Raw genomic sequence first — 12320 nt, 5'->3', positions numbered from 1 at the left:
GCGGAATTACATTTTTTGTGTGTAGTAGTTTTTAAATAAGTTGTTTTTTAACCAATGCTCTTCCTCCTTTTATCCCTTGTCCTCCTCCTTGGCGAAGATAGCAATTGAATTGCATGGAAATGTCAGGGTGTGGAATGTGGAATAGGGTCAATGTTTGATCGAAAAAGGGGAAATGAATACAAGGTTTGAGTGAGGGGGGGTGTGAGGGGATAGGGTATCTGAACAAGGTTGCTTTGGCACACTTTGACCCCCAGCAAACTTATTGAAATTAAATTACTCTGACCCGAGATCTCCTGCGCTTGTTGATATACAATAGGGCATGAAAGAGGAGCTGAGGCTGAACAAGTCTACATTTAATACAGATGGACCGGCAAAATGTAAAGCTTTTGCCTTTTAACAAATTATATTGTATGGAAATGAACTACTACTACTACTACTCTTATTATTATTTTTATTATTATTATTATTATTAGCATTATTATAAGCTCTGCTAGACGTATAGATGAGCTTGTCCACAGCTAAAGTCACAAACTACTGGACCCATCAGACTGAAAATTTTTGTGCACATTTATGACTTTATGCTGGCTGTGATGAGTCACAATTTTTGAAGAACCTACATAAAATCTCTATATAATGTAGTATGTATAATGTAATACTTCTTGAACAATACTTTTTTCAATACCATTTTTAAAAATTCCATTTTAACAAAATGAAAATTACATTACACTTAACAGTACAAATGTTTAGTTTCAATTTTTGTATCATTTTTACAGACTTGAAATAATTTCATAACATAAGAATATAAACCCATTTACCACAATGTCCTTAGTTTCAGAATATTGGCATTTTTTGACTCAAAGCAGTTTTACAGCATAAAAAAAATTAACCACAACTTGGAGATTTACTTATAAGGTACTGAAATTTGGTATTAATATTTTCAGTGCTCGGTAGTATTGGCACAATGTGGTTTGTGCCGTAAAAGTTTTGAAGTTGAGTACGCAGCCCTACCTATACTGACTGCTGACTCCTCACTAGGGGCTGCACATCATCAACAACTGCTAGGCTAAAAACAAGGGAGTAACTAGTTACGTGTAATTTAATAACTAAATAAATGTAATAGTAATTGCTTATAGTGACATTTAAAAATGCATATACATATGCATCTAGCATACTACTGGATTTTTGTGCACATTTATGGCTGTATGCTCAAGGACCTCTCATGGTTGCATTTTTGAAAATCATATGAATTATATGAAATGCTGACTCCTCACTACTCTTAAACAGCCGGTAGGGGCCGCAAGTCATTAACAACTGCTAGGCTAAAACAAGGCTTAGCTACTAGCAATTTTGGCGAGCAACTAGTTACAAGTAATTAAATTACAAAATAAATATAAATGTAATCTGTTACAGTTGTTGAAAAAAAATATGTGCTTAAATTATAGTTACTAGTGATTACACCATCCTGTTACCGATGCTGGATTTAGGGGGTTGATGATTATACTGATACAAGGAGTAAAGAAATTCTAATATATACAGATATATTCTTTTTATGTATGCATATATCTGACTTCAGTTATATTTTAAATAGTTAAAAATGTATATATGTTAAACTTGAATTAAGAAAAAAGATCAAATATACATAAAATGCTAAAAAATAATAAAAATGAAAACAATCTGCATTATGGTCAAAAAAAGCAACCTTTACATATCTTTCATATCTAAGACAGATATAGCTGTGATAGGCCAATATTGGGTCGATAATATCGGCAGGCGGATACATCTGTCTAGCACTTCTCTACTACTATTACTATTACTGTTATTACATCTGTGTTGTCTTTGTGACAGAAACGAACCAAAAGAACTATCTCCAGACATCATGCCCCAGATGTTATTGAAAGCCACTACCAAAGGTACTGTATTACTTTGTACTGTATTATTTTATTGCTCTCTCTCTCTTCTCTGTCTAGCGCTGTCTGTTTATCTTGCTCTCATCTCTATTACTGTTTTTTCTTCTTCTTTTTTTTAAAATCTGTCTCCCACTCTTGTATAGTCTCTTTGTCTTCCCCTTTCTCTAACTGGGGGACTTTGGCAAGTCCCCTCCTCAGTCAGAGAGTAGGTGGGCCACCATGACAGATATAATCTCCTCCAAACAAATCACCACCCTCAGGATTCATTCCAGACCTCCACTTGCACCTGCTAAGCTAAAGCTGTGTTCTCCATGTCAAATTGAAAGCAGGAAAATAAATAAATAACCAGCCATTGGACATTTGCCTTACACGAGCTTATGATGGGATGATTATCTGTAATTCAATGAATAAGGATGAATTAAAAAAAGAAAAAAAAAAGAAAAACAGGCTGTAGGGGGGGAAGCCTTTTAGCATATTGCAATTAGCCTTTATCTAGCTTATTAGGCCATTGTTCTGGGGAAAACAAGGCTGGATAATGCACTTCTAATCCACTTACAACAACAAACCTCAGAGATGATCTGGGTAAGATCTGAGGGGAGCTGCAGTTTTAGCTGGCGAGGGAAAAAAGGCTTTTTGGGCGGCAGGGGTTAACTAACTATCATATGCTTGTCTGGCTTCAAGGAAATTTGAAGCCCTTCAAGCAGTGCTGTTTTAACCGCACTGAGCCTGCCATATGCCACCTAGGGCAAAGTCATCAGGGACATTAGCATGTCTTGGCTAGCCCGGTCTAGTCCCCTCTACCCTTCTGTCTGCCTTTGTGGGCCATGTTTTTTTTCACTGCTGTTGTTGTTCTTTGTTATAATGAAGGTATCTGAGTGAAGCCAAAGCACATCCCGCTGCTCCTGTCCTGCTGGAGTTGGCCAATGAGGTAATGGCATAACCTTTAGGTTTTTTTCTCTCTCTCTTCTTTCTCTTTGAAAAAAAACTTGTCTGTTAGTCATTATCAAAATTGGTAAAATGCTGCTCCATTATCAATTATTTAATGTAATTAGCTTTCGTCTCCATTAAGCAGATGTGAAAATACTTTTTGTGTTTTATTATGTAATTTTCCAAATTGCACTTCAGGCGGAGTTGCTGCAAACTGCGGACAGGTGATGGCAGGGTCATTGGTTAATTCTTCTCTTCATCACTTCATCACTTGTTTACTTTAGAAGGTCAATCTAGGTTTTGTCCTCAGGTTGAGGTAGCAAATTGTATTCATATATATAATTATGCATTTATGCAAGGTTCAAAATGAACTTTTTTTGTCTCCTGGCCAAATGACTAGTGAATGTTGAAATGTTACCAGCCACTCAGTAGATTATGATTGCTTTTTTTGGCTGATGTGTGAAGCAAAATTACCAGCCACTTGCATATTTTACCAGCATTTGGCTGGTGGCTGGTCCTAACTTTGAGCCCAACATCTACTAAACCTAAATTCAGGTTGTTCAGGTGGTGGATGTTTGTGTGTTCTAAAATAGCCTCCTCCTGCTTTAAGCATTTAAATTATTCACATGACCACGTTTCTGCATTTCACATTAGTGGGACTTATCTACTCAGTGGCCACGAGTGTTTCTTACATTTTGTACCTTGTCAGTAAATTATCGTGTCCATTAAAGTAATACCAGTGAATCAGCCAGCAGTTCATACACAGTGAAAAAAGTCAGCAAAATGGCTGAATTATGATAGAATAAGAAAATAAGTCTGATATTAACTCAGCCAGGTTATATAGAAATGCAATGTCTACTAACAGTCTGGTGACATATTCTGAAACATGAAACTTTTTTTTTTTTACTGCACAATAATAATAATAATGATAATTATACTAATTTAATGTGATGAAGTGATAGCATTTTGATGAGATAAATAAACCACAGCTGTGTGGTGGAAAAGCTTGAAAATGCTTGACAAATGCATGAAGTTTACTTTGAAAAATGTATAGGAACCCTGTAAATTACATTTTCACATTAGTGAAATCTGATCTACTCAGTGGCCACTTGTGTTTCTTACTTTTTGCATCTAGGCAGTAAATGATCATTTCCATTAGGGCAGTACCAAAAATCACCCAGCAGCTCAGTGAACAAAATGCCGCTAATGTGTTTGAATTACTGTTGAATTGATGATACATTTTCTATTATAACACTGTTTTAGTGGCACGTCTGCATGTTTTGTGAAGACAGATACTGGAATTTTGAATGCATTGTTATTCTTGCAGATTCCTCATATTTTCATTGTTAAAATAGGCTGCTTAACCTTTTAAAATATTTAAATGCACATTTAAATTTTTATTGGTGCTTACACCAGGCAGGGATTTGAGGGTTTCTTAATCTAAAATCAGAGTAGTTCACATGCATCAGTGGCACCTCAAAGCTAACTGCCATTATTCATTCTCCATTTAATTGACACATGATTTTTTTCCTCCAAAGGATTAAATTCAGCTCAGAGATAACTGTCTATGAACCATTTAACTGTCATTTTAATATGCTACTTAACATTTAAACCAAGCACTCATGGTCTCCCAGACCGCTAATTGATGTAGTTTCATCCCTTTATGAGACAATATATCTCCAACAGAGGGAAATGATTAACAATGATGAAAACTGTTCATGGATTTCTTTTTTTTGCCCCCAGAAGTCTTCATGAATGAGACTTCTAAATGTTACATTTGCTGTTTTTTGAATGCTTTATATGGAGCTTTATGTAAAGGTTACTTAAACATACAAGCTTTAGAGCAGGTGCACTGTACTGCTGCACTGTATGTGACACCTATTAGCTTTGGGGGCTAATAAAAGCAGAGTTTTACTGAACAATAATTGTTTTCTGCAGGAATTCAAGGCTCTGTGAGTCTTAGTCACATGTTAAAGTCATGAAGTGCTGCAATCTGACTTGAGAATGGAGATGGACTCATGATTAATATGAAAATTAGGGAGACGCAAGTACCTGAACTAATCAGGTGGTCCTTATTCAGGCTGGGCCAGCGTTGGTAATGTTGCCATTTTTCATGTGTCAGCCCTGATGCAGGTTACCAGGAATCTGATGCGCTCTTGTTATCCAAAGGTGTGAATGGAGAGCAGAGGAAAGGATTGAGAGGGGAGAGGAAAGGGAGAGGAAAGAGAGCTACTGTAGCTGCAAGCCACAAATGCTAAGAAACAGATCAGAGGTCTTAATGAAGACATAAACTCTGTGTTCAGCCCTTAATTATTATAGACATGTTTGGCCTTTTTTTACAGGCTGCCTTCTTAGTGCAATATTATGGAGATGTTAACAAATACTACTGCGGGTAAAAAGTGTTTAGAGAGAAGCCTCTGTGCTCCCAGCATTACCAGGAAACATCAGAGAAAAGATGAAACCCACCATTCTCAACATAGGCTGAGGGCAAATTCACTTTTGGTACCCAATTATGCTAACAAGAGAAAAAATGATCTTTGGCTGCAAGAACGTTGTGTTTTATAATGAGCTGGCTAGGAATGGCAGTCTTCAAGCAATATTTTAATTCCCTACATACCGAAGAGGCTGTAAAATTTAGAAGTGAATGACTTAATGTGTTGTCTTATTTGCAGCGTCTGTGATGTTTAAACAAAGGTCAAACACAAAACTTTTGGAAAGAAATTGCTCCACGTCTGGTTTGCCTTTAAAGCTTATACATGCCTCTGAACATTTGGGATCTTTCATGAATGATGCCTGTTAATTGAACTAAATAATTGTCATATTTTTGCTGTCTTTAAGAACAGCTGTTAGCTTCTCATTGTATTGCATACCATTCCCATGGTGATATTATGTGTAATATCATCACTTTGGGCTCTGGGAATTCAAGATGACCATTTTCAACTACTTTTTGACATTTTATTAACTAAATGATTAATGGATTAATTGTGAAAAAAATCTATAGATTAGTTGATAATGAAAACAGCCATAATTGAAGCAAGGGCTGCAAATTTAGTGCATTTTATTTAACTGACAGTTAAACATGTTAACATTCAATAATTGATTCATATCATTCATTCAGGTGTAACTGTAAGAAATGGCTTATTGAGAACCAACAACAAACTGATACACTCATACAGTACCTTTATCTTTTGCTATCGAAGTTTCTCTGCTCATATGTTTTTACAGTTTTGTTGCTTTTTAGTACACTGTAAGATGTCTTCAACTATTGTAACAATTGTACCTTATATTATTTTCATTGTTTTAGGGTGCCGAACAACATCTGGCAAAGGGTCTGCTTATAAAAAATAGCCTTTAGCTAACTCAGGTGCATATACATTTGTTCGAATGATTGATTAATGTACATTGGCCCCTTTCAAAATAAATGAATAAGTAAATAAATGAAGCACAAACAATTTAAATAAACATAATAATAAAACAATAAGGCTCTTACCCACCTGTCCTTATTCAACAAAGGGCTCAAAACAATGTCAAATGGGGCGCAGTTACTGCCATTTGTAGACTAACAAGGTAGACTAAACCAAACTAGTAGACTCTGGAGAAATGGTATTAAAAATTGCACATTGTTGGTTAGTGTTTAATTGGTTGAATTCTTAACAGTGATTGATCAGTGCAGCCCTGGTGTGAAAAGTGCATTGTGCTGATGCGAATGTGGTCAGATAGACACCTTCAGTATCAGTCATTAGTGCTTCCTTACCTGTCAGGGCTTCTCCCTGCCCTCAAACCAAAAACACTGCACACCTCTCAAGGTGTCTTTGTGTTCAAAGAGTGCTGCAGCCATAGGTTCTCTCCTTCCTATTAGTGACTGCATTCTCACAGTCCCTCCGGTGTGTCCTGTTGGTTTCTGCAGTTTTGCCTTGGTGATCATCCTATGATTAAAGCTCTTCATTGTCTCCAGCTTGGGCATGGCGTGTGCCGCTTTTTCACTCGAGATGAGAGACTCCGGTTGTCCGTTTGACAGGGGCGAAGGCAATTCAGCCGGGTAGCCTGGCTGTGTAATGGGCGATCCCTTCATGTTCCTGTGGGAAAGGTTACGGCAAAGCAAGGCTTTCAAGGACCAATTTGCACAGGGATTGTCGAAAGTTAGGTCAAGGTTTGGAAACGCAATAATATCATTTAGAGCCATTACAATCATTATTATCTATGTGACATCAGCCGAAGGTAGACTGGCCGTGTAATTTCACTGCTGTAATTCTCAGGCTCTTTGAAATATGTTCGCACTTCCAGCTGGATATGTGGCATTTAGTCTGAAGGTTTGTAAATGGAGTAATTCTCCAGAGAGGAATAACAGTTCCACTGTACCTGTGTTTTGAAGTAGCTTTAACTCGCCATTGACGTCATCCCCTGTTTTTTATTAAGGCAAATTCTCTTTTTTTGTTGTAAAGGTGGATCTGTCTCCTGCACTGATGGCTCGGATCATCCTGGACAGGTTCCTTCAGGGCCTGGAGGGTGGAATGCGTGAGTAACACTTTTTCCATTCCCCACTCTGTCCTTTCTATCATTCCCCTGCATCAGTCTTAATTGTAGCACTTTGTCTTTTGAATCTCTTTCTGTTTGAGTCCCAATTCCACTTCTAGCCGCTGTATTTCTACCCTGTCCAAGCCTAATGAGAGACAGACCACATTTAGTAGTAGCTGCATCCCAGGGCACATGACTGGCAATTAAGCACTGAGAGGACCACCCACCTCTCAACTGCAGTGTGGATCAATGCTAGCTCACCTCATCAGTGTTATTTATAACACCCCTGATTTCTTTCCTCACCCTCCTTCATCCCCCCAATGCATCCATCTACCCCCTACCTTCTCTTCCTCCCTCATCCCCGTCTTTTTCTCTGTCCATACTGGGGTCCTGTGAGGGAAGTGAGTTGAGAAAAGTGTGACAGAAAAAGCAAACCATTACTAGGCAACGCTGATGGACATGCTGCAGGAGAACGAAATTCCAGACGCAAATATTTTTGTTGAACGTTCGAAGAAATTGGGTGAATCATTGTTCATACACATTCTGGTTGGTGTCTTTTTTTTTTATTCCTCTCTAGGAGACATTACAACAGAACTGTACTGTCAATTTAAGTGTATTATTTCCCACTATTATGCCCTCAGTAGACTTTATTAGAAGGTAATTAGGGACACATTACAACAGAACTGTGCTGTAAAGTGTGTAAACTAATGTGTATTGTTTTACATGTGTTCTTGTTAATTCATACAAAGACACTTTCTCTATTTCTCTTTTTTCCTCACTCCGGAACTCCTAATATCACGTGCACACATGGCTCCATATCATTTCAATAGGCCTATCCTGAGGATTGTGTGCGTGCCTGTGCAGTAGTTGGTGCTTTGAGAGTGAATCGCATGATGTCAAAAAGACGTGCTTCCAATTTAATCAAGAAAGAGATTAAAGTGGATGTGTGTTATTTTCTACTTCGCCACAGCACAGCCATTTGTCAAAGTCAAAGATGTGATTGCTTTGGACCCACCGTTATCCACTGCCTGTCAAAATACTAGTCTGAGCAGCTTGTAGAACAGAGCGTTCATCCAGGAGAAGCACTCCGTCTCAGATAATAGCACACTGCATCCCTCCATCTCCATACAGTGAAAACATGTTTTATTATTGCTCAGAATAGATTTGTAGCAGATGAAACTTCTTGGATGATCGTTGTTTAATTTCAAAACAGTGTTGTAACCGTGCCGTGTCTCTACATTTCCAGGCTAGTGAGTGATGTTGTGGTTGTGGTTCCTCTTGTAGGAAGTGATTTCACAGAAGCTAGATGGCATTTACGGGATAATCATAGATCCAAATCAGTGTAACTTAACCTACATGCTTTGACAAAACAACATGATTTTTGCAGGGCCGTGTATTTGGGGATGTGTATCACGATACAGGGGTTGCGATTCAATATATAAGTAATATATTGCTAAACTGTAAGCAAGAAGAACTGTCATAGGATGAGGAACACACCACCATATGCATAAAAATCTTAGTTTTTTATACAATCAGAACAATAGGATCTGCATTTGTATTTATCCCCGACACATGCAACATCATAGGCCTACATTTTGTCCATTTTTACCGAAAGAAAGATATGTGTGTACTTCTTCCTGTCTCAGTTTAAGTTGTTATGTTAGAATGGAAGAGTCAAATGCTGAAGCCATGCCACAAATATTCATATCAGGCCTGGAATTTCATCATTTCTGGGGCTGTAAGTAAGTCAGTCAGCCTTTAGTATTGACAGCTTTTTGAGGGCATAAAGGCCAAATGCCAGGGCTGCAAGGGCATCAAGTAAAACAGTGATTTTTAGAAATAATGAATTAAAGTCAAGTGTTGAGGCTGATTTGAGTTTTATTAATTATTTTTCCCTCATTTTGTAACACTAAGTACATGACAACACTGAAAGTCAGTCAAAAGTCTATATAATGACATCATACTAAATACTGTATGTCTGATGTAAATGCGTTAGCATCTTAAAATAATGAGAAAAATTATCAAGATAGTTACTGAATAATAATGAGAAAATATATTGAGATAGTAACTAGTTTATCAATAGTTTAGTTTTACATAGTTCATCAATGTTAACAGAGACTCCAGTCTATAGTGTTAAAGTGAAAGTTTATATCTCTTATGTCTATATTCATTCATGCCCAGCATCACAGTTATACAGCTGGGTGGTTTTCCAGCAGTTCATACCAGGCTCGAAATCTTAACCACTGCCCAATCAAGATCTCAATAAAAGTCACTGGTGTCTAAAAACTGTACCAACAGGGCAGATAATTTTTTGAGGGGCAGGAGGTCAAACTGAGGGGACATGGCTGCTGTGAAATTCCTACCCTGCTTTGCATGTAACCTATTAATTAAAAATCAATTAAATGGCTTTGAAAATCAGTGCACATCACAAAACAACTCACAACATTGCAATACTCAGGATTATCTGTATTTTTTTTTAGATCCGATTAATTACCATTGCCATTAAATTTGGTAAAATAATTTGCATGTTACCTGCTTTATAACCATGACACATATTCAAATGATGATGTCATTATACTGTACCTCTCCACTGATGCCAGCTGTAATGTCAGTTGCTTTGAGGGTGACTTCTGTTTTGACAGAGCTCCTCTGCGGCATCCTCATGACCCGCTTGGCCTTTGCAAATGAATCGCTGCCCACATGGACTGCGCGGTCAAAGCGTCCAATCTCCCTGTGTGTATATTAGACTCCAGTAATGTGCTGCCATTATGAAACAATGCAAGGATAATTGTCTTTGCTGGCAATTAGCTAACAGGTTGGTTCAGTGCTATTGTCAGGCATATCCGTCATGCCCCCCTCCAGCCCCAGACTGTGCTCCAGTGTGCATGTGTGTGTTTGTGTGTTTCTGTCGGACTCCAGAGGGAGAGCAGGCAGGCACACTGCAAAGATCAATAGACTTCTATATAAGGGACATTACCCCCAACTGGGTGAGTGGCTTGCCTTTGCCTCGCACCATCGTTTTTTTATTCCCCTTCTCCTTCCCTTTGCATTTAAGAGACACAGGAATGGGGCCTTTGGGACTGTGGAATATATGTACAATCACTAGTGCTAGATCAATACCCAGTTTTAAATTGTTTTCTGTCCCTTCCTTGTTTTGTTTTGCTCGCTTGTTGTTGCACCCTCCTCCCCTCCCTCCTTCCTTCCCACTAGCTACACACACCACCACCACCACACCTCGACATGACGACACCACCAACAAGCTGCCTTCCCCCTCTCCTTGCAGCAAAAGTATTGGAGAGAGCATCAGTCAGGCAGAATGAAAGACTATCTGGTGGCGCTTGTAAATAAATCAATACATTCAAAGCAGTTTTATCATGTATTGAATATGATATCAACATCCATAATGTTCCTTGTCTCTTGAAAACAGACCGACTAGTAGGGGAGGAAAGGTCATACGTGCACTTTTACACTGTTTATATCCACTATTTTAAGGTCACTAGAAGCTGAATTTAATATGTTTTTGTTGTCGTTGGGGTTTTTTTGATAAATGGAGCATTCTAAAAGATAAGACTGATAAGACAGCTTCAGCGTATATGTCAAACATCTTTTCTTGGTTATTATGGTATAATGACCCAAAGATGTTGCAGTGATGTGACTTCTACCTATTAATATCTGCATGCAGATCCATACAGAAAAAAATGATAGATCTTCACAGCCACAGATATTCAACAATTTCAGTCAGACTTAACTCAATCTAACGTTATTACAGGCAGAATGGTGACTGGGCAAAAGAGTAACGTTTGGAAGTATTTCGACAAAATGAAAAAAACAATTGTGCAATGCATGCTATGTCACATTAAACCTGAGTATCATAGAACAACTAGTTCATTAATTAATAATAATAATGATGTAATGCAAGTACTCAAATATGAAAATTAATTAAAATGCCTATTCTCTTTTTAGCAATGTCATCAAATTGCTTATTTTCATTTTTTCAAATTGCTTTTAAAACATTTTGCACATTATACATTTTCATGGTATTTTTATCATTTATTATTGTTCTATTACCACTGTCTTCTTCTTCCCTCAAGTTTTCATATTAGAGAAATGGGACTAAAAATATATAATGACAATAAAGTTGAATTGAATAACTAAAGTGATTTTTTTTTTCTTCTTCCGACCAAAAAACTTGAGTGGTTTGATTTACTGTGTACTAAATGAAAAAGTACAGTTGCAATATGATTAAGGATTAGTGGGAATGATCACTTTCTCATTTTCACTGAAAAACTATTGAAATTGTGATGATGTGACAGTTGTCGGGGATCCAAACAAACATGTTTTCTTACATTTGGAGAACAAATTTTGTAGGCCAAGACACTGCTTTGTCAGAAGGTCTGTCCTCTATCACACAATTGTAGCTTTTGTGATTTGGATATTATACTTGGCCATAATGTGATTTTGATAATATAAAATTTTTTTTGAGTGGCCCATACCTGCATCATGTGTACACATGAGGCCACTTTTACCTTCTATACAGTTACATTGTAAACAGAGGTATTGTCATTCCACCTCTATTTCGGTAGATACTACCTCTAAGAACTCACTAGCGGACACATTGGGGGAGCTCCTGCTCCTTCTTTCCCCCCTTCTATCTCTTCATCTTTCTCTCTATTCCTCCTTTGACAGGAGTTGATGTGCCTCTAGATTTAGACATACTTTTTTGAGGAGGCAATTTTGCTAGCTATTTGACCTTTTCCATTTTCCCAAGGCCCAGCTCCAGATTAGATTGCTGCTCCATGTTTTGTAACTATGTGATTCGACCGCCTTTAAGATTTATTGTCACATTCCTTTACAGAAGCCTTGTACGCGAGGTTATAAATGTCCCGCGTTTGATGTTAACACTGTGAGAATGTTAGCGTCGACTATGATCCTTCGGCTTCCTTGACAGAATTCATAATAGCTTCAGTGTTT

General features: G+C 37.7%; 1 protein-coding gene across 2 annotated transcripts in view; it reads left to right on the top strand.

Moving 5' to 3' along the window:
* Positions 1–12320, top strand: part of cdin1 (CDAN1 interacting nuclease 1) — an 86249-nt gene that overhangs the window by 15467 nt on the left and 58462 nt on the right. For both annotated transcript variants that reach the window (XM_084742401.1, XM_084742400.1), the window contains exons 3-5: positions 1846–1910; positions 2775–2835; positions 7277–7349. In XM_084742401.1, the coding sequence (XP_084598527.1) occupies positions 1846–1910; positions 2775–2835; positions 7277–7349 (199 nt within the window). The remainder of the gene's footprint in view (positions 1–1845; positions 1911–2774; positions 2836–7276; positions 7350–12320) is intronic.

Source organism: Lutjanus erythropterus, chromosome 18 (assembly GCF_056507025.1).
Source record: "Lutjanus erythropterus isolate fLutEry1 chromosome 18, fLutEry1.hap2, whole genome shotgun sequence".
NCBI lineage: Eukaryota > Metazoa > Chordata > Actinopteri > Lutjaniformes > Lutjanidae > Lutjanus > Lutjanus erythropterus.
Note: the sequence above shows the minus strand (reverse complement) of the source record. Positions and strands in the feature narration are given on the sequence as shown.